Source organism: Podarcis gaigeae (assembly GCF_964106915.1).
Source record: "Podarcis gaigeae genome assembly, chromosome: 14".
In the NCBI taxonomy this organism is placed as follows: Eukaryota; Metazoa; Chordata; class Lepidosauria; order Squamata; family Lacertidae; genus Podarcis; species Podarcis gaigeae.
The window spans coordinates 46064720-46087797 of NC_139690.1; the positions used below are offsets into that span (position 1 = coordinate 46064720).

General features: G+C 45.5%; 2 protein-coding genes across 2 annotated transcripts in view; both read left to right on the plus strand.

Annotated features, from left to right (window-relative positions):
• Positions 1 to 1439, plus strand: part of GRIN2A (glutamate ionotropic receptor NMDA type subunit 2A) — a 213513-nt gene extending 212074 nt beyond the window's left edge. Inside the window, exon 15 of the mRNA XM_083711283.1 lies at positions 34 to 1439. Coding sequence (XP_083567409.1) covers positions 34 to 104 — 71 coding nt within the window. The 3' untranslated portion in view covers positions 105 to 1439. The remainder of the gene's footprint in view (positions 1 to 33) is intronic.
• LOC310831093 (myosin-11) overlaps positions 1 to 23078 on the plus strand; it is a 1553087-nt gene that overhangs the window by 900453 nt on the left and 629556 nt on the right. The window lies entirely within an intron of this gene.

Sequence of the window (23078 nt, forward strand, 5' to 3'; positions counted from 1 at the left end):
ACAATATTGTGTTCATCTTTGTCTGTCTTACAGAGACCAAGGCTGCAATCCACAGAGGACTTCTCCTCCGCCAAGCCCCATTGAAAGGAATGGAAGTTTCATAATTGCTAATAGAGGTCCCACACGTTCAGATAGCAGCTCCAAGCTGGGCGCTGTGGTGGTGCAACCAGGAAGGGGTGGGAACCTCGCCCAGGAAAGGCAGGGAGCTTCTTTCCCCGTCTCCCCATCTAAGACTGAACAGACAGACCACGCTAGTCCCTGCCGAGGCCAGGCTGGGCTGTGGTGGGCGTGACCTTACCCGGGATGAAGTCTGGGGAGAGCTGGGAGGCTGGGCGAGGAACAGAAAGACGAGACCACACAGTCTCCTGGCATTTCTATGGCTTAACCAAACCTGGAGACTTCTTAACTTCCAACCTCCGAGCTATCCAAGGGGCTGGCCTTAAAGTGACTTTGATTCTCTGCCAGTCCGAAGAGGGGCACTGAGGTCTATGCTCGCAAGAGTTCCAGCTACTCCACCTGCCTGGGGAAGCAAGCGGCCTCACATGCTGAGCTGTCTTGTCTCCCCTAACAGTCCCGGTGGGCATACCAGTGGGGGTGAAGGGGGACAATACATGTCAGATGTTTGAGCTCCTGATCTTTCCCAAGGTAGAGTTGCTTGGCTGCTCCCTACACTGAACAAGCACAAAAGTCCAAGTCCAATTTCCTTGGACAACTCCCATTCTTTTTAATGGTCCTTGGGGGTCAGTTTCACATAGATTCATAGAACTGCCGAGTTCTAAGGGACCCTAGGATGTTATGGCCCCCATTCTCAACACAGGGTTGCCTCCTTCTCTTACAGGCCCTGCACCTGCCTACCTTTCCAAGGTGTTTAGCAGGTGCTCCATGCTTTTCCTGGTGTGGAGATGAGTGCTAGGGAAAGGTTCAACTGTGGCATTTCTCTGTGCCAGGGCTGAGCCTAGAGCAGGGCTTCCCCAAACCTGGGTCTTTAGCTGTTTTTTGGACTACAGTTCCCAACATTCCTGACCACTGCTAGCTAGGGATGATGGGAGTTGTAGTCCAAAAACAGCTGAAGACCCGAGTGGGGAAACCCTGGCCTAGACAGTAGGGGACGTTTCAAAACCGTTCCATGGCAACACGTGGAGATGTGGGCAAAAGGTGTCCCCACCTGAGGTTGGCGAGCCTCTGCACACAATTAAATTGCCACCAGGAGGCAGCCACCACATGGAGAGACTTTTAATGGCCTCTTTCTGGTCACAGCAATGTGCCTGGTGGCCCCAGACACAGGAGGAGAAGTTCCTGGGAGATTGTGCCCATCTAGTTAACAACCCACACAATTCTGCTCCAGCGTAAATTCCATGAAAATATTGATATTGCTGCATAAGGAAAGCAGACCTCAAAGGATAGCACTTTACTGTTGACATTTGTAAAACAAACAAACACTTTAGTCTTGAAGGCGTCTCGTTGCTTATGGGACAGCTAAGGGTGGATTCAGACATTATGAATGCAGCGCAGGCAGTTTGTGGGAAACATACACACAACCATCTTCTTGAGTTGGGCACCATCTTATATCCATCAGATGATATCCAACTGCCATGCTCAAAGCTGACCTATTGAAATCTGAGCTGGGTATTACTTTATATCTATTGAGGCAGTGTTCCCCAACCTTGGGCCTCCAGCTGTTTTTGGACTACAACTCCCATCACCCCTCGCTAGCAAGACCAGTGGTCAAGGATGATGGGAATTGTAGTCCAAAAACAGCTGGAGGCCCAAGGTTGGGGAACACTGTATTGAGGGATATCCAGCTAAGTCATGCTTGAAATAGAGCTACTTGAATCCATTGATTTAAATAGGTCTGTTCTTGAGTATGACTAATGAATATCACCCATCATGTTTGTAAGAAACAACCATGAAGATCAGATGAAAAATACACACCCTAGGGGTGCAATTCCTATCATGGGAACATGCTACATATGCATCAAGTTGTGTGTTGAAGTTTCAGCTGCAGCCTGGGGCCCTCAAGTCACCACAAGACTGCATGTGTATGTGTGTGTTTTTCAAGAACAGCCTTGCATCGTCTAAATCCACCGTAAGGTCCAGGGAGGAGATTCTGGAGAGACCAATTTGGGGAGTGAAGCCAAATATATATATATAATAATGCGGGGAAGGGGAAGGAAAAAAAACATAGGCCCAACTCATTGCACTTGTAAGACGATGGTTTCTGTTGGTGTCCAAATGCTTTCATTCTCTTTCATAGACACTCGTTTTGTAATGAAATTGGTTTGTAGAAAACTCCACAGTCCAACTTCTCAGCTGGAAAATCTCTGCAGCTGGAAACATAGATATTTCTAAGTCTTGGTGTATGGAGCTTACATCTGTAAAGCTGTAGACCTCATAATCTAACTTGAAACCTAAATGTGTACACAAGTATGTGTCTCTTCCTTGTTGGTGATGATAACTCAGGGCTGTATAGTATCTCTCTTCGCCTTGTTCCTTCACATTGTTCAAAAAGAAAAAAAGAAAAAGAAAAAAAGAGAACCCAACAACACTGGCACCAATATAACCATTGCTCATTTGTTTACAACCCAGTAGTGGTCCCATTCTGATTAACCGTATGTTAATGTTAACTGCAGTTGTTAATGTACGACACCAACAGCCATATATGTCGAATGGACTCAACCTGGAATGCAGTACCAAATTGTCTGACTGTAGTCCGGAAGTGTAGCATTTCTCAGTAGTGACTTGCTTTCCTTCTAGAACTCCCGTGTATGTATGTTTGTATGTATGTTGGAACATTGTTATTTTTTTACTTCTTTAATCCGATCCATCTTAAATACTCAATATATGCACATGACATGTGTAAATTAGGTAGCTGCAGAACACGCTAGGGAGATAACAACCTCCCAATGCTCATGTCAAATAACACTGGAGTAGGGAGGAGGAAATAGGGACACACTCCAGGTTTGGTTTCTGAGTTACTTCACACACACACACACACACACACACATATAGATATATATACACACACAATGCCATGATGAAAAAATGTGCACTATGTGGATACATGTCACTTTAAGGGAAAAAAACAAACCAAGGAGAGAAGGGAAACACAGACCTGAATTAATATGCTTTAGCATCTGTTTAATGATCCTGCCACAACATGGGGTGGAGACGGATGGTGGTTAAAATTAAATGACCCTGCTGAGTGCCAAATGTAATACTTAGACCAGCTTTGCCCAATGTGACAGCCTCCAGTTGTTTGGGATCACGAGTCCCATCAACTGATGGGAGTTGTAGTCCAAACCATCTAGGGGGCACCAGGTGGAGAAAGCTTGATGTAGACAACCTGGGAATTTGTAGCTTGATGCTCCCCAACCTGGGAAGAAAAGAAGGTTGGACTCCCTTGATTATTGAATGTGCTGGGAAGTACTTCATAAGTTCTTTCATTAGAACAGGGCTGAGATACCTGTGTTCCTGGACTAAAGCTCCCATCAGCCACAGCCAGCTCTCAAGGATGAAGGAAGTTGTAGCCTAGCAACTGGTGGAGAGCCTCGGCTTCCACATTGCTGCTTTAAAATGTTACAAAGCTTCAGTTTAAAAGTGTAGAAAATGAGGACAAGTATGGCTCAGTCCCACCTATGCTTACTGGGACGTAAGCATGACTTAGTTCTGTAGGTTTCTTCCCAAGTAAGCATGTATAAAATGTTGCTTTAGAAGAATACCTATTATTTTAGGGCAGTGGGGTTCTCAAATTCTCCCCACCATGGACCACTTGGAAATTGCAGAGGGTTGTAATGATGTTTCTGCTTGTTGTAGCAATTGCAGTGGGCTGTGCTCAGCGCTGCGTGATTGTTAACTATATATATTTTTATTCCTTTTATTTCTCATGGTGTTGGATTGTGTTGCAGTCTGGATTCCACAGACTGCAGCTTGCAATGCAATTAAAATATGAAATAAAAGAAGCAATAAAAAAACAACAGGAATATTTGATGGGGGCATGTGATGGACCACTGGTGGTCTATGGCCCTTAGTTTGAGAACTTCTTTCCTCAGGAAACCTGCTTGTCAAGGAGAAAACTGGACAGATTTCTCCCACTCCAAATGCTATCTGGCAATTCCCATATTTCCAAGGCAGTGACTGTCAAGGCATTTATTCTGAAATCACCCCAACCCCACAATATGCACATGCCACCTACAATATGCAATGCCACCTCCAACCTGATGCTCTCCAGATACTTGAGACTACAATTCCCATCAGCCCCAGCCAGCATGGCTGATGGTCAGTAATGATGCAATTGAGTAGCATCTGGGAAAGCTAGTCTGCAATTCAATTAAACTGCGATACCTGGCCGTGTGTTTAGGGGTAAGCAGGTGAGGCACTGCAAGTCAAAGCCCATTTGAACACTGGAAGCATTTCAAAAGCAGGTTATGATGTCTCTTGAGAGCAGAGGAGACCTGTTGCTTGAAAACATCACCCCTCCATTGAGATCCTTGCTTCTTGTACTGAAGCTGATTTCACATTTTAAATAGGAGTCGCTTTCGGCCAAAAGCATAGGAGGTGATGGTTCATGTGCTCTTTCTGAAACGTGGGTTGGAACCCTCAGGTGCTGGTAGTCAGAGTTGCATCCATCACTGTTCAGAATGGTCTCTTCTTTGGGAGGAGAAGAAAGTGGACCACCCATTGCTGGTCACTGCCCCACATCTACCCACCGCCCTCAACTGTGGAGGTTTCCTTCTTGAAATAAGCTGTTTCTCATTTGTTTCCACCATTGGCTGGTCTTGCTTGCCTAGGCAAAAGCAGCAGGTAATAGACATGCAGGCATCTTCTCCCAAGTGGGTTGGCCAACTAGAGTTGATCAACTCTAATGGAAACTTGGCCTTCTGTAGGTTGTAGCAAACTACACCCACGGCTTCATAAGAAAACCAGGCCTCCAGAAGGCAACTCTGTGCTGCTATTTATTTAACATTTATTATATATATATGCGGCTGAAATAAGGAAATTGCACTATGCGAAACTGTAGATTTTGATATGGAACCTTACTGCAGTTTTAAATACGAGTGTTTACAGCTTTTTTAAAAATATATATATATATAGAAAAATGGGTATCCAGATGAGCTTTTAAAAGAGTGATTCTTAGTCTGCATTTTGCACTGGAAATGCCAGCCTGATTTTTAAATAGCAGTCTGGCCCATGTGGATGTTTGGTGCTCTAGAACAAAAACCATTCAATGTGGACAGCCAAACCTAATGTGGGGATGGGGGAGATATCAAATATGATGCAGGAGTTTTGGGTTGTGCTTATGACTGTTGGCCACGATTCCTAAAATCTCCCATATGGATGAACAGGTAGTCCTTCCAAAAGGGTTGTGCTTAGATGCTGTGGGTGGTGAGGATCTGGTGGAGGTGAATAGATCACCTCCAACTAGAAGTCTAACTTCACAAGTTACTTTCCTACTCTTCCCAATGCTTCTTGTTGGTGAGATGCCATTGTCTTGAAAAGAACATGCACATCCCAGAAACCAGTTCTTCTCTAACGTACAAAACCTGAATAAGTGTGTTCACACATTACACCATACACAGGTGTTTGCATGAAAATGTGCTCACTTGTGGATTTGGGATGCACAACTGTTGTGTATGCTTGCTGAACATTACATTTGAATAATGGCATGAGTGTATAGCTGCATTCTTTGAATACATAGGTACAAGGTTCCAATGTAATGTGTGAATACCCCTAATGTGGTTTTTCACCCCCTCGGATGGTGACCAGTCAAGAGACGATTCCCAAACCAATGATGAATGATGTTGGGTGTCATGTTTTGCCAGGATGTTGTACCAGTTTGTGCCTGTTTCGATCCCAGAAGCTCACATGCTCTAGCAATTCGATGCAGAACTTATATGCCTGTAAGCCAAAGAATTCATTCAGTAGTTAGATCCAGATAAATCAACCATGCTTTACTCTTGACTGTTCCATGGGCAAAGCGAAATTGCTAATAGCGCCCACCTTTTATACTATCCAACGGGCACAAAGCCCACTGATTTGATCTCCTGCAAAAACCCCAACAAAAATGGGAGGCAGAATTGCACCTCCAGCTCAGCTATTGTGGTTGTGGCCAGTATAAGGATTGGCTATAGCTTGATGATAGTTGGGATGGGAGAGATTTGACTCAGTTTTCACCCAAAAGAGGAAAGGAGGGAGATCAGGGCAGGGTATAGAGCTGAAAGCATGCAAGTATGCCTAGATCAAGTCTCTAAAACCTTCAGGATGCTCTGCAATGACATTGCTGCTAATATTTCTTTGGACACAATCTACCATGGGTTTCTTTGGCATTAACGCCACTGAAGTGAGCAGCATTTACTGGTGGATTTACCCCAGAGAATCAGGATCCCCCTCAAGATTACTGGGGTGGGCAGGAACCTTTTAGGCAAAAATGCATGCCAAATCATACATAGGAGGAGAAATGTGCTCTAAAAATGCAGATGAGTTATTTTAAAATGGGGTGAACTGAATTTAAGATAGGAAAAAAGAGAAACAGCAGCATTGACTGCTTTGTCCAGATCTAGTGCAGACACCTGTGGATTGCACTGTAAATATGGACACACAAAATGGAAAAAGGGGAGGGCACCTCCCCAGATAAAATTAATACAAATCCATTTGCATACAAGGTCTTCCAATATAAATGCATTGCTTCTCAGACATGCGCAAATGCGTTGAAAGCTTGATTTTATTTCAATAAAAAAGATCGAAATACAAGTCATCATGACTGTACACAGAGGCTGGTGCTTGCCAAATTGCAAATGCAAGTTGCACAGTGTGATGAGGAAATCAAATCACAAAGAGCTGCCAGTCAGCTCCCCCATTTTGTAGTTCCTTGCGAGTTATACATTCAGATGTCAACGTATCATACCATATGTGATTACAATTTATACTCTTAAGGCACAGAGCATTGACATCAGGTCATCTCCTTGTGGCTCTAAACGGGTCTTCCAGGATGTGTTCTGCTGAATTTACACATTTATTAATAAGATTGCTTCCTCCAACATGCATAATAGGACCCACTGGGGTTGCCGTGGTTTAAGCTTTCTTACAATACCTGCTGCACTGAGGGCTTATCTTTCCATTTTAAAGCTTCATGCCCAAACACCCTTTCCCTGCAAAGACTTCTCCAAGTGTGCTTTCCCTATGAAGACATGCTCTTTAGCGCTCAATTGGAGCAAACAGCAATTTGGGTTTTCCACCGAGTGCTGTTTGCTCCAATTGAACTTTAAAGAGCAGGTTTTCACGGGGAAAACTCCAGAGCAAATAAAGGGTGCTCACTCATGGAGCTTGAAAGCATGGACCATGCCTGGAAAGTGCAGATGAGAGTTAAGTGTGGCTATGTCCCAACTGTGTTGTATACATACAGTGTTGGATGCAGTTAAGATGCATTGTATTTTCAAGAGTGATTGCATTTTTTTGTTTTGGAGATAAGAAAACAGGACATTAATAGCTGTCAGCTTTGTGTATGGATATGGGGCTTTTGTGGGGGAGCTTATACAGCGGCAGCTTCTGTAAATCCTTTTCTCCCCGTGAACGTTCCTGCATGAGATCCAACTTTTCAAGCACCTGTTTGCCTCATTCACATCACAATTCCTCCCACCCCATGGAGCTGTAACTTTTAAAACAGAGCTTAGCCTTCACTGTCCTTCTTTCATGGTGCAGATTTGAAGGTGGATTAATCACCATAGCCAAAGCTTTTCCAGACTTTCATTGGCAGGGCAGAAATGAGGTCAGAGAAGTGCTTTTGTGCTCCTATGGTTTTTCTCTGCAGCCCTCATTTTCCTCCTGTGGGAAAGATTTAGGCTAACTCCTCAGCTGCCCTATACCCCCAGTTTGGGTTTCCCCCTGGGGTGTTGAGAAGGTTGTGGATCTCTCAGTTCTGTGCTTTTTCCTGATTCCCCCCCGAACATCCTCAAATCACCTCAGATTTGGTCTCCTTGGCCCCAACATCTTATGGCCACAGTAGCAAGGAGAAGGGCTCTGACATGGCTTATCCTAGGCCCCTTTAGATCCCCTCCCTGTGGTGATAGGATTGCAGCCATGGGTGTCAACCAACCCCCCATATATATATTAAAAATCTTAATGTATGAAGAGGCCCTTTATAGATCTCTGTTGAGCAGAGCAAGTTAATATGGAGGTTCTGAACGCAGCTGTCCATTTGTGATGGGGGTTCACCAATGGAAGTCAAAACCTAGCACTGACTTTGTCCAGTAACCGAACCTGTATTGTGTGAACGCACCATCAGAAATGGAGCACTGGGATGTTCATCGAGAACACTCGAGGTTTTGAATCATTGAAAAACCAAGCTCAACAATTTTAAGACGTGCACATACACACTCAAGAGTCACCAAATACACAAGTTACGTCCGTACACACTCTTAGAGACTTCTTTAAAACTGGTAGTTGGATATGATGTCCTGATAACACAGTGGGATGCAAGTAATTTGTGACCCAGGAATCTTTTTTCCCCATTTGTTTGTTTGTTTCTCTGTTGACCTGTTCTGTCTAAACAGTCGTTTACCCCTCCAGCATATTTAAATCCAAATGCATGACTTAAGTGCTAATACTGTATAAATAATATTTTTCAGACATATCTACAAAAAAACAAAACAAAAACCCACAAATGTTTGCTTCAAACTTTTGATGATAGAAAAGGGGGTGGGGAGAGTATATAATGAACATGGTTGTCTTCAAGGTGTATTGTATTTTTCATTTTTGTTAAATATGTAGGAGGGGGAAAAGAAAGAGAGAAAGAGAGAGAGAGAGAAAGAGAGAGAGAGAGAGATGGAAGATAGGAAGAGAGCGGGGAAGACGTGAATGTTTGCGTATATTGAAATGTATATACCTGTGAGAGAAAACACATGTGCCAAGTATAACAAGATGTACAAAATGTAAATACATGAAAATTTCATTTTTCTAATAAAGATAATTTCTGCCAATTGATATGAAAATGGGAAAAAAGAAAACCTCCGTCATTTTGCTTCCCTCTGTTCATTAGTATAGTGATTTTCAAAATATGTTCTTTGGGTACAACCAGATGTGGGGAATATTGCCTTAATTTTTCCTATTATAATGCTGGTGCCTCTGTCTCATATTCTAATGTTCCTTTCACGCCGCAGTAGCTTGTATCATGGAACTGTGGCTTTTTGACTGATATGCCACCATGTTGTGCTAAATTTCATTCATACTGGTGGGTGTGATGTGACACAACAACCAGTGTCAATGGACAACATCGCTATGCCCTCAACAATTCTGCACGTGTGTGCTTCTGTCTCCCTACACCCCTGATTCCCCCATGAAAACATCAGGAAAGAACCAGTACAACTCCCCAATTTTTGTCACTTTACTCCCACAATTTTCTGGACTAATGAGATTGCAAATATTTATTTATTTTTTTAAAAGCAATTAGCATTTCTAGTGCTGAATTTCCGCCAGATTCCACTAGACTCCCAGAAGTGGCTTTTAGAGTGTGTGAAAGCTCAAATATAACACGGAAAATGACAGAAAATGTCAAGAAGCAGAATAAACAAGTTGCTCCCAGTTAGAGGTTCACAGAATGCACCCGGGGGTCTGCATAGAATCATAGAATCATAGAGTTGGAAGAGACCACAAGGGCCATCGAGTCCAACCCCCTGCCAAGCAGGAAACATCATCAGAGCACTCCTGACATATGGTTGTCAAGCCTCTGCTTAAAGACCTCCAAAGAAGGAGACTCCACCACACTCCTTGGCAGCAAATTCCACTGTCGAACAGCTCTTACTCTCAGGAAGTTCTTCCTAATGTTTAGGTGGAATCTTCTTTCTTGTAGTTTGGATCCATTGCTCCGTGTCCACTTCTCTGGAGCAGCAGAAAACAACTTTCTCCCTCCTCTATGTGACATCCTTTTATATATTTGAACATGGCTATCATATCACCCCTTAACCTCCTCTTCTCCAGGCTAAACATGCCCAGCTCCCTTAGCCGTTCCTCATAAGGCATCGTTTCCAGGCCTTTGACCATTTTGGTTGCCCTCCTCTGGACATGTTCCAGTTTGTCAGTGTCCTTCTTGAACTGTGGTGCCCAGAACTGGACACAGTACTCCAGGTGAGGTCTGACCAGAGCAGAATACAGTGGCACTATTACTTCCCTTGATCTAGATGCTATACTCCTATTGATGCAGCCCAGAATTGCATTGGCTTTTTTAGCTGCCGCGTCACACTGTTGGCTCATGTCAAGTTTGTGGCCAACCAAGACTCCTAGATCCTTTTCACATGCACTGCTCTGCAGCCCCATGCCTTGCCTCCCCCCAACTTTTTTTCTTTTTTTCAGTCATTTTTGCATGGTAAAACAGTCATACATTGGTTCTTGAATGCCTTGTGACTTGAATGTTTTGGCTCCCAAATGCCACAAACCTGGAAGTGAGTGTTCTGGTTTGCGAACATTTTCAGGAAGCCAAAAATCCAGCGTGGCTTCCGATTGAGTGCAGGAAGCTCCTGCCACGCCTTGGATTTTGGAAGTTGAACGGACTTCTGGAACAGATTCCATCCGAGAACTAAGGTACGACGGTATCATGGATTTTATGGTCTGTTTTAGTGCTGTGATTTTTCAAGGTATTGGCCAAAATCGGTTTTGAAATCACATCACAATAACAATTTTGACTTGGCAATACGCAGCAATATACATTTTCTGGGTTAAGGGGGCTGCAATTCCACACACCCTTTCCCAAAATCAAATAACTCAGAACTAAACATGCACTATATTCCATTCATTTTCTGGAAGCGGCTTTTACGTTGTGTGAAGGCTCAAATATAATGTGGAAATTAGCAGTTAGGGAAAAGGAATTGACTGCCACATGAGTGCAGCCTTCATTAGATCAGAAATGGGGAATTGACCATCCTGTGTTGCTTTGTCTCAAGCATTCTGTGGAGAGCTCAGAACCCCCACTATGGCAATCTCTGGAATTTCTCATCTGAGGAGTACCATTTCTGAGCAGCAATATATGGGGTGAGTCAGTTCCTTGGGGAGAACTGAACCGGAGACCTTCTGCATGCAAAGCAAATGTTCTCCCACTGGGATATAGCCTGTTCTTTCTGTACTCCCGGGGTGGGGTACTGGGTGGGCTAGGAAAAGCTATGTGCACTCGTTTCCTTTCATGCCATGCCCAGACTGGAGAGAAGCATTGTGCAATCTTGGCCAAGCATTTTGAAAGATGTAAAACCCTAACTGTGGATACAAGAGAGCAAATCTCCAGAATCCTTTTTGTGCGGCCCTCATTGTAGCAGACATAAGAGGGAATGATCTGTGGAGAGAGAGAACTTTCATTTTTCTGAGGGCTGCCTTTCCTTCCTCCTCCGGATATTCTCCATGAATCCTTAATGAAAGGTTCTCTGTATTGGAAGAGGGAAGAAATATCTAAATCTCAAGGTGGCTTGTAAAAAAAATGTAATAGTTATAATTTGGAGGATGAAACGATAAAATGAATGGTTACTTGATCAGGAATTGGCAGCATATACATCCAGCCACTGAATAGTTTTGATAGTTGAAGTTCAGGATTGCCAGACCTCCAAGTCTGACTCGAAGTCTCCAGGTCTGCTTGGCCCCCTCCAGGTGGCCGGTGCAGAGCTTGAAAGGTGGTTGATATTTTTTAATGAAGAAGAATTAAGAAGACTGTGCATGCAGCTTACAAACTTCAGCCTGACAAGAGCTGGCTGCAAATTATAGTATAGACACCCTGGGGCATCTGCTTCTTCAGCTCCCCTCTCCCAATTAACCTCCATCTCCAGGGCCCATCTGATGACATCACCAGGGCCTGCTCTGGGGTTTCAGGTTTGGCCCCTGAAATCTCAGGGTCCAGTATGCTCCTCATCTGGTAAACCTAATAAAACTCAAATTTTAAAATCTGAGCTCTTTGTAAGGAAAACGTGTTGTTGTTGTTTTAAAGTTACTTGCCGTGCAATCTTCTACACATTCATGCTGCTTTTGATTTTATGGTTTCATGTCCCATTTTGCACTTAAATTGACTTTATCCTTATTTATTGTAAGCTACCCAGATAACTTGAGGTTCTCTGGCTGGCTTGATAAATGACATAAACAAGAAAAAACATCAATCAAATGTTTGCTCGGAAGAGAAGTCCCATCATGAGCAACGGAACTCACTCCCAAGATTTCTAAATCATTGTCAGTGTTAAGAGAATGCAAAAGTCTCCACTGTAAACTACTAATTCGAGAGGGTAGAATAGATGAGAAAGAGAGAAAATTAGCAGAGATACGTAAACTACCACCATATTCTGCCCCCTGTCTGGAAGAATTGTTTTAGACATTGCAAGCTGTTAAACATTTGTTACCAAATAAATAATACTGATATAAAAAGTATACAAAAGTCGGAGGATGTATACAAAAAACGGCTTGGAGTCATGCTGTAAAAAGGAAGAATAAAGAAAAACACAATGGGTTTCATTAGTTCTCCATCCAAACAAATGTTATATCCTGTAATCCTCTGGCCCCTGGGAGGGAATTCCATTAGGTTGCCCTGGGAAACATTGGGTTTTCCTCTGCAAAGGCAATGAGTGAGTGATCTCCACTTTTGGAGAGAGAGAGATCTGGCACTTGATTCCTCACCCACTTCAAGGTGGCATATTCCACAGTTCTTGACAACTGACATCAGAGCACTAATATTGGTAGTGTGGCAGGTGGGAAAGAGAAAATTCTGGAGCAGACTGTGGAGGTACCATGGGAAAGAGCCTGGTGCCCCGACACAACCTCAAAATGGAGAATAAACTACTCCAGCCCTTTGTCATGGAGGGCAAATGTAAAGAAAATAAAACAAGAGGTAGATGGGAAAATGGAAGAGTGGTGTAAAAGGCAGAGGGACCAATTGTAGATGGCACCAAAACCAATGACAAGCAGAGCTTTGCCCCCATTGTCCTCCCTGCTAAGTTCTACAAGGGGCAACCACCCCCTGGGCTGGTGGTAAATAAGAAGGCAGGTAGGTGAAGGCAGGCTGAGGGCAGACTGTCACTTGTGGGGCAGTGCCCCACTCACCAAAATGGACCAGCACCCATTGCTTGTTAAGACTCACAGGTGGGGAGAACATTGTTCTGTTCAGGTCCTTCTTGCAAACTTCTCATAGGCATCGTTTTGGCCACAGTGAGAACTAGATGCTGGAATATATGAGTCAGTGGCCTGTATAGTAGCTGGGCTTCTTAATTACTTACGTTAACCCTCCCCTACAGAAACATAACTGAGTCCAATATTGTTCACGGAATTTGGCACGTTTCACCTAGAATTATTTGTATTTGAATTGTTTTTTTATATACAAAAAAGATGTCTTAACATGTTAGATCATTGTGCAGTTTCTGCCCTGGGCTCCTTTGGGAACAAGAGCAGGATATAAATTGAATAAATGAAAAGAATTTTAAAAATTGGCAAATGCAGGGACGCATCAGTCAAAGAAAGGACTTGCCTTCATCTCCTGGTTGTGAACTTCCCATTTGGGCATCTGGTTGGTCACAGTGGAAAACAGGGCATTGGACTAGATGGGCCATTGGCCTGACACAAAAGAGATGCCCTTCTGTCCTCTTAATTCTTGATCCCCTGTTCTGGGACTGCGGAATCTGTAGTCTTCCAGATATTGTTGGACACCAACTCCCATGATCCCTGAGGATTGGGGCTGTAAGAGTTGGGAATCCAAAAACATATGAGAGACACACATTGACTACACCTGCTCTAAGTTTCTATCTGTTAGCGCATGGGGTGGGGAGTGGCGTGGAGATGGCTGGTCCAAGCAGGCAGTCCCAATAGTTCCTGCCAGGCTAATCAGCAAAGCCTTATAAAGTCTGATAGGGCCCCATTTACTCTTTGTGTCCCTGCTGTGTTTGAAGCGTCGTGCCACCTTCTGATCATCTGTGGTGGTGGAGCAGCCAGCCAGCAGTTCCATCTGCCTTCAGTTCTCTATAGTTATCCAAGGACAGGCATGCTAGGTACCACAGCCAAAGTCCCTAGTTTGAGATCCCAGCAGAGCACATTAAGCATGTAAACATGTACTCTTGCTGTCTCGCTTTGTAGCTAAGCCTCAGGGCTTCCAGATGTCAAACATACACCTTTCTCCAACCCTACACACATCTCTTTCTCCATCCCAAAGACAGGAAAATCTGGATCAATTAGGGCTGTGTAGCCACTCCAGCCCAATCCCAAATCCTAAACCAAGTCTGGCCAATTTGGGATTGACTAACTCTGTTTAGAAAGGGACGCGGGTGGCGCTGTGGGTTAAACCACAGAGCCTAGGACTTGCTGATCAGAAGGTCGGCGGTTCGAATCCCCACAACGGGGTGAGCTCCCATTGCTCAGTCCCTGCTCCTGCCAACCTAGCAGTTCGAAAGCATGTCAAAATGCAAGTAGATAAATAGGTACCTCTCCGGTGGGAAGGTAAACGGCATTTCCATGCGCTGCTCTGGTTCGCCAGAAGTGGCTTAGCCATGCTGGCCACATGACCCGGAAGCTGTACGTCGGCTCCCTCGGCCAATAAAGCGAGATGAGCACCGCAACCCCAGAGTTGGCCACGACTGGACCTAATGGTTAGGGGTCCATTTACCTTTACCTTTAACTCTGTATAAGATTGCTTCCTTCAGCCCTGAGTGCTCACTGGAAGGACAGATCGTGAAGCTGAGACTCCAGTACTTTGGCCACCTCATGAGAAGAGAAGACTCCCTGGAAAAGACCCTGATGTTGGGAAAGAGAGAAGGGCACAAGGAGAAGGGGACGACAGAGGATGAGATGGTTGGACAGTGTTCTCGAAGCTACAAACATGAGTCTGACCAAACTGCGGGAGGCAGTGGAAGACAGAAGTGCCTGGCATGCTCTGGTCCAGGGGGTCACGAAGAGTCGGACATGACTAAACGACTAAACAACAACAAGAACAAGATTGCTTCCTATGTTTCTGGTGTCACACAACACCCCAGACTCTGCTGAGTGGTAGCAAGAGATTCCAGGGGTCTTGGTGCTCACCAAAGGTTGTGTTTCTGTTGGAAAGTCAAGGAACGGTGGCTCTGCAGTGTTCTGGAAGTATGGTTTATTTGCACAGTGTCTCTCGTTGACCATCTCATAGCTGCCGCAAGCTTGCGTCCAAAGCATCAGCCAGTCTCTTGGTGGAACCTCTTCCAGCCAGCGCTGCACGTTCTCCCTACCTCCTTCTTTTCACTTCCCAGCAGCCTTTGCAGAAAACTCGTCCTCCCCTTCCACTTTCAGCATCCTCTTGTCACCCTGGCAAACTGTTTCACAAGCCTCCTGCCCAAAGGCACCTTTTCCTGGGGTGACACCACATGTCATATGATCCTGGCAGCTCCTCCTTTCTTGTCCAATGCCAAATGTCTCACCATTTGCCAGGGTAATGACGCTGCTATCACTTGCCTTTGTTCTTGCACGGCACCTCTCCAAGCCCAGCTCCCAAGCTGGCTTGACGTCAAACCCCACCTTTGCTAATTTCAGAAATTATGGGGAGAAACTGGCCCCCAGGAAATTTAGGAGATCCTTGCCCCTTGCAAACCCAAAAGATGCATGAGGAAAGACCATAGCTTGGTGATAGAACATCTGCTGTGCATGGCTTGGAGAGACCCTGGTCTGAAATATAGGAGAACCACTGCCAGTCACTGTAGACCATATTCAGTGGATAGACCCAATTGGTTGCCTCAGCAAGGGTCTCTTCTTCTGCTTCTCATCTTCCTAAATGCTTCTGAAGACAGGATCAGTCTGCTCCCAGCAGCTGCACATTGTTGCAAAAATATGCCCTTTGTTTGTTCCCTGGATAGGCAGAACCCAATTACGCACCAAGAGCTGGGGAGTCAGGAACAACGAGAGTAGGCACAGCTAGACTTTATTTCTAAAACAGTGCTGAGTGGTCAATTCCCCAGGCTATTGCTCCAAGAGGATTGACCAAGAGCTTTGGGCGATGCTCATCTCTTATACACAAGGCTACACAAATACCTGGCACAGGTCCAGAATACTACATACTGTATTGGCAAAAAAGCAGTTAGAAGCAGTCTGAGCACACTAGGCAGGTATAAGCAGTTCAAACAGGTTTTGGCCAGTTGTATGATGGTCACGGTAAGAAAGATTGTATTACCATACCATGTATAGGCATTTCTGTCTAAAACATTCCTTAAGGGTTCAAGTGCAGTTCTCACTTCTCCAATAAAAATAGGGACATCCCATTCCATAATGATAATTTTACTATTTATATCCCACATATTGTACTGGGATGCCCCAGCCACTCTGGGCGGCTTCCCACATATGTAAAAACAGAATAAAACATTAAACATTAAAAAAAAACACCTTCCCTATACAGGATTGCCTTCAGACGGCTTGGGGTTTGGATAATTACATATCCTTCAATGTTTCTTGAATAGGGACATCCTAAGGAAAAGCGGGACATTCCAGGATCAAATCAAAAACTGGGACGGCTTCTCTGAATCAGGGATGTCCCTGGAAAATAGGGACACTTGGAGGGTCTGATGTTATGGCTGTAGTTCAGCTAAGAAGGGACGTGGGTGGCACTGTGGTCTAAACCACTGAGCCTCTTGGGCTTGCCGATCTGAAGGTCGGTGGTTCGAATCCCTGCAATGGAGTGAGCTCCCGTTGCTCTGTCCTAGCTTCTGCCAACCTAGCAGTTCAAAAGCACGCCAGTGCAAGTAGATAAATAGGTACTGCTGCAGCATTTCCATGCACTCTGGTTTCCATCACGGTGTTCCGTTGTGCAGAAGCGGTTTAGTCCTGCTGGCCACATGACCCGGAAAGCTGTCTGCGGACAACACTGGCTCCCTCGGCCTGAAAGCAAGATGAGCGCCGCAACCCCATAGTCGCCTTTGATTGGATTTAACCATCCAGGGGTCCTTTACCGTCAGGGAACTGCCATCGGAGCCACAGGCGGAGGGAAGGCTCCAGAGCGATGCCGGAGAGGGTCCCAGCAGGGAGAGAGGCAGCCCATCTGCTGGGGAAGGAAAGCAGCGTAACACCAGGGTGAAGGGTGGCAAATGGGGGAATCGGAGAGAAGGCTCCAGGACTCTTCACCGGAGACCAGTGGGGAGAGCATGGGTACTCCGCTGCCCACACCCTCCCTGTGCAGAAGACTTCTGCGCAGGAAGAGTAGGAGGAGACTTGGCATCAAAGAACTTCTTTGCTGGAAGAAGTTCAAGAAACGCCCACTGACAGATTCTGCCAGTGACTGAGACAGCCATGAAGTGAAAGGCTGTCCAGACAGAAAGGGTTCAACCAGGCAACCTAGCCATGAGTGGCGGCAACTTACGCACGAGCAACCCCCTAGAACCATTACATTTACCTTTTACCTTTACTTCAGGTAAGCAAACAAGATTAGATGCAGAAAGGCAAAGGCTAGTGGATACAGATACACAAGTAGAACTACAAAGATCCATTTTTATTCAGCAACATTCTGTGTTGTGGGTTGTGAGGGGAGAGTCCACTCCCACCCACTCACCCCCAAGCTCCTATCTTGAGACTGCCCCCTTGGGCATGAGTCTCGATGAGATCTCCTGTCTCTCTTTGCTCAGTGGCTCAGAGCAGATGCTTCCAATGGGGGAAAGGAACAAGTGCAGCGTGAATTCTGGAGGCCGACGTCCCCTGTCATTTGCTCTCAGCTCCCGGCAATACAAGCTGCTGCTGCAGAGCACATTTTATTTAGAGCATGTTACATAAAAACAAAGAAAGACAAAACAAAGACGGGGGGGGGCGTGTTGGGAGGGCTGCGCCATGCACTGCTTTGGAACCTTGCGCAACTTGCCATAAGGAAATGCGGCATAATCAGAAACTACTTGGTGCAGACGTAATTTTCAAGAGCTGCCGGTTTTTCGTGCTTTTGCAGTTCTGATCCAAATGCAGAACAACACACACACATAAGCCACGATGCAACAGCCAAAGCCAGCCTGCTTTATAGCCCCTTTCCCCCATAATGCAGTTTGGGCTGTGGAAAAGCAAGGCTGCCTTTTAGCAAATAATGTGCATGTGTGTGTTTGTGTGTGCCGTGGAAGCAAGTCAAAAGATGTGACCCCGAATGGGATGACTGTCTCATTGAGCCACAGGCAGTATGTCCTGCTAGCATCAGACACACCCCGTTCTCCTACACCTGGAACATAAAGCCACAAAGGCCTCCTCCGACTGGACTTCCTGTTATTTCCCTTAGGTTGCTTTGCTTTCTATATTGCAGTGTCCTTGGGGCAGGGGCCTGCGCATTTTCTTAAAATCTCCAGTGTTTATAAACTGCTTTTCACCGTATATGATCACAAAGCAGTTTACACACCAATCAAGAAAGCAATCCAGCAATCAGAAAATAATATTGTTATGAGTATTTTGGGGAGGGCAGTCTGCTTGAAGCCCTGAGTCAATTCCAGTTCTTGTGATCCTGCTTCTATGAAGGTTGAACTATGAGATGATGGGAAGGGGCCCAACAGGGCCCGCCACAGCCCTGAGAGGGCACCAGTGGGTTCATTGCAGCTTCGGCAACATCAACAGCATCTGTCGCAGCTACAGGTAGGCCCAACAGAGCCCATCGCTGCCTCAGGAAGGCCTGACAGAGCCCACCTGGCTGTGGAATATTGAGGGGGCCCAGCCCCCCTTTAATTTTTTTTGGGGGGGACTTGGCCCCCCACCTGCTCCTGGATGGCCCCCCTGCCTGTGGTCTTGCTCACCATTGACATGTTGCAAAGAAGGGAGCGTGTCCCTCAGACCACATGTTGCACTGAAAGAAGTTTCCATATCCTGTATTTGACAGTCGTCAATGGATATTTGTCAGTAGATCAGCTTGCAGATATGGAACCCTCGCGAGATCCTCTCTGCATTGGGCCGGCAGCAACAAGAGGATTCACCCGCACCCTCCTGATGAATAAGGTACAAGAACATCAGAAGGCACAATATTTGTCGAAGTTGTTGCCTCTTGCTGCATTTGACAGTGCCGAGGCAATCTTCTCGCGCTGATTGTCTCAGCTGTCAAGCATCTACAGACTCCAGGCACCGTTCGTATTTTTCTCCGTATGCAAAGAAAAGCGCACAGCTGCGACAGTCTTTGCAAAACAGCCATTTCCCTTTTGTAACCTCGGATTTAACAACCCGGTGAAAGAAAGGAAGAAAGAAGCGCCGGGACATTATATTTTTGCACGTGTGCCTTTGAAAAACTTGATCATAAACTCTGAGGCGCAGCCAAACACTTAGGAATGATTGAAAGTCTTTCCCGAACCCACTTTCTCTTTGAATGTCTGGAACTCAATTGAACCTGATAAGATCAGTCGGTACAGTTTTCAGCTGGCATTTAATCAGTTCCAGAGCAATTTTCCATTACAGTTCTGTATGTCTCACATTCTACCTCCGTCCCCTTCCCCCAAAAAATCCGCCATTGTTCTTTGTGGTTGGGTAATTGTCGTCCTTTCAAATACATGTTTTCTCTTATTCATCTGTTTCCTCTGGAGAACTCCACAATAGGCTTTTGACAGATTTTTTTCATACATTAGCAAAAAGGGAGTCAGCTGCTCGATTATTTCGGATGGGCATAAATCCATTTAACACAAACCTGGCTAACAGACATGCATGCTCCCATGACTCGCTGGCTTGCTGGCTGTGTCTCTGCTTGAACATAAATCCAATTTGCAACCTAAAGATGGATCCGTCCTGTGGGCAGTCATATGTACCCTCAGTCTAGACCTTGAGGGTATTCTCTCATTGAGGCTCATCCGCATGTCTGCCTCAGGAGCTGGTGGGGTCATCAAAGCCTGGCATGCAGCTTGCAGGATAGCCTTCCCTCAGCCTTGGGACCGACAATAAATGATAATGGGAGTTGTAGTCTAATAGCATTTTCTTGGATGCCCAAGGTTGATCCAACAAGAGCAGAAGTCCTGGCGTTTACAACCAGGCTTGGCAAAGTCCAAAGACTTCATAGTGCCTATGAAATAAAGGGGGCTATTTTGCATGGTAGAGGGAAAGGACCCCTGGACCGTTAAGTCTAGTCAAAGGCAACTATAGGGTTGTGGTGCTCATCTCGCTTTCAGGCCTCAGACAACTTTCCAGGTCACATGGCCAGGATGACTAAACTGCTTCTGGCGCAATGGAACACCATGGCAGAAAACAGAGTGCATGGAAACACCACTTACCCTCCCACCGCAGCGGTACATATTTGTCTATTTGCACACTGGCATGCTTTTGAACTGCTAGGTTGGCAAGAGCTGGGACACAGTAACAGGAGCTCACCCTGTCATGGGGATTCGAACTGCTGATCTTCTGATCGACAAGGCCAAGAGGCTCAGTGGTTTAGACCATAGCGGCACCCTGGTTATTTTGCATGACCCCATTCTGATCTGGAATAGAAATTTAAGAGGGGTCTAAGGTCTCAGCATAGACCCCTCCAAGTGGCTCACTTGGCTAGGCTTTGTGGGATAACCAGTGTCACATTACCAACAAGCTTAAGTCTAATTAATGTGTGAAGGGGTTAAGACCATAGAGTAAGCTGTCCTGCCAGGCTTAGCTCACCTTGGGAGGGAGTAGGTAATCAAGCCTTTGTTCCTCCTCAATCTACCTTACTATCTCAACATGTGAGGAGGTCTGAGGTGTTGCTCCAAGTTCAGACTGAATGGCTCTCACAAGCCATTCTTGTGTTCTTATACCAATAATTTAGGAACTTCCTCCACTGTAACTATGCCAAATTTTACTGCCTGGACAACTTTTTCTGAATGTTGTATGGAAAAGAACATAAATCAGACATTTGCAGGGTTTGTAAGTCAGCCAGTTTTTAACTTACCAAACACCTGGTCTTTTTCTGTGCTGGACAAAGAGAGAAGTTTTTGAACTCACAAGGGTTTATTTTATAGATCTAACAGCCTATATTTCAAAGCGCTACTTTGCTGCATATTTTGTGGCTTTAAATTTTCTTGCACCAAGAGGCTTCAGTCTGAAGGCCATGAGATTTCTGGTTCAAGCCCTGGAATCATCCAACTATCAAGGCTACCATAGCTTTTGGTACAGCCTTAATATTACAAGAAGGGACGCAGGTGGCGCTGTGGGTTAAAGCCTCAGCGCCTAGGACTTGCCGATCGAAAGGTCGGCGGTTCGAATCCCTGCGGCGGGGTGCGCTCCCGCTGCTCGGTCCCAGCGCCTGCCAACCTAGCAGTTCGAAAGCACCTCCGGGTGCAAGTAGATAAATAGGGACCGCTTACCAGCGGGAAGGTAAACGGTGTTTCCGTGTGCGGCTCTGGCTCGCCAGAGCAGCGATGTCACGCTGGCCACGTGACCCGGAAGTGTCTCCGGACAGCGCTGGCCCCTGGCCTCGAGTGAGATGGGCGCACAACCCCAGAGTCTGTCAAGACTGGCCCGTACGGGCAGGGGTACCTTTACCTTTACCTTTATTATTACAAAGTCCATTTTGCATGGTGACCATTGTGAAATATGCATGCGTAAGAGTACTACTTAATCGGACATCAACAGAGCCCTGCTGGTTCAGACCAAAAGTCCATCAGTCCAGCATCCTATTCCTCACAGTGACCAATCACTTGCCTCCAGGAAGTCCACTTTTTGGGGGAAAAAGAAACAAACTTTTGCCGCTGTTGTTCTTCAGTGACTGGTATTCAACCCTTAAAATGATGCAATGCAGCTGCAAAGCAAAACGTCGTTGTGCAGAAACCAAACACGCAGAGTCTGTAACTGAAGAAAGAAATTGCTAATTTATAAGTATGATGGCACAACCGCAGCTGGCTGAACTTCAAAACGGAGACTGATTTTACACGGAGATTCATTGTGTTGGGCTAGAAAGAATGGAATCCAGTCTATACAGTGCCTCTTGGAAGTTTCACAAATCCCTTGTAGGTATTGCCAGCCTACTCCTTAGTGCTATCTGGCTGCAAATGTGTATCCTGAGATGTCTTATATGCCTTCTGGCCCTGCAGTTCTGCAAGCCAAGCCACACAAATATCAGAACCATGTGATGGAGCTGGATTTCACCACTTTGGAACAGATTGTGGGGATGGAATGCTCTTGTGCTTCCTGTATAAAGGATGTTACACCCATAGGAAATGAACATGCCATAGAGAAGGATTTCAGCCTTCCTTTCCTACACAAAGGGAGGGATTTTTGGTCTGGGGGAGCACAACAGAGAAAAATCCACTCTCTCCCCCTCTCCCCCCTCACCTGCAGTATGAATTGGTGCAGTCCAGTTATGCCTGCATCATGTGCTTGCACTCCTGGACTATATAGCCAAAGGGACAGGATCTGGAAAGGAAGCTATCTGCACCAGCAAGAATGTCTCATTGCCATTGCCAGCTCCTGAAATTTTTACATGTTAAAGTGTAGCCAGATCTGAGTCTAAACTCTCTTCTTTCCTGCAGGGCAGTTAAGTCGCAATTGACAATGCTGTTGAAAGGGTGAAAGTTCCCTAACACATACTAGGATTCCTGCAGCTTCCTTCTTGCTTCCTTCTGTTGTGTCACTGTGCATCTTAACAAGAGCTGTCAAAAGATGCACCCTGTTCTTATTTAATCTTGGATAAATATTTTACCTTTGGAATATGTTACATTCCAAACCTCTCGTCTTGGCTGGCTGCATTATGCAATTGTCTTCTGTCTATTGTAATTAAATAAAAATAAAAGTATTCAGGCAAGTCCATATATTCGCTGCACTTCCTCATTAGGAAACTCATACAAGATAGCAACCCCTTGATCAAATCGGACAGATCCTTCGTTTGCAGAGGCAGGGGGGAATCACCACTAGGGACTCTGTGGTTTTGGTCGAGTTCAGCTTATATATGTAAAAAGTAAGCTGGGAAAACACTGCCAGGACTTTTCTGCCAGTTCAGCAACTTTGACTCAAGCTTGAACTGTATTAACCTTCATATAATTGTCCCGGTTTCCGGAAAGGTTTTGTGACTTTTTTAAGGTTCACCTTCACAACTAAGAAACTGTGGACCTGGTAGCTGAGTGGAAGAGTGCTTGCCTTGCTTGCAGAATGTCCCAGACTCCATCCCCATCACCCCCAGTTAGAAAGACCAGGAAACAAGGACTAGGTAAGGTAAAAAGGTAAAGGACCCC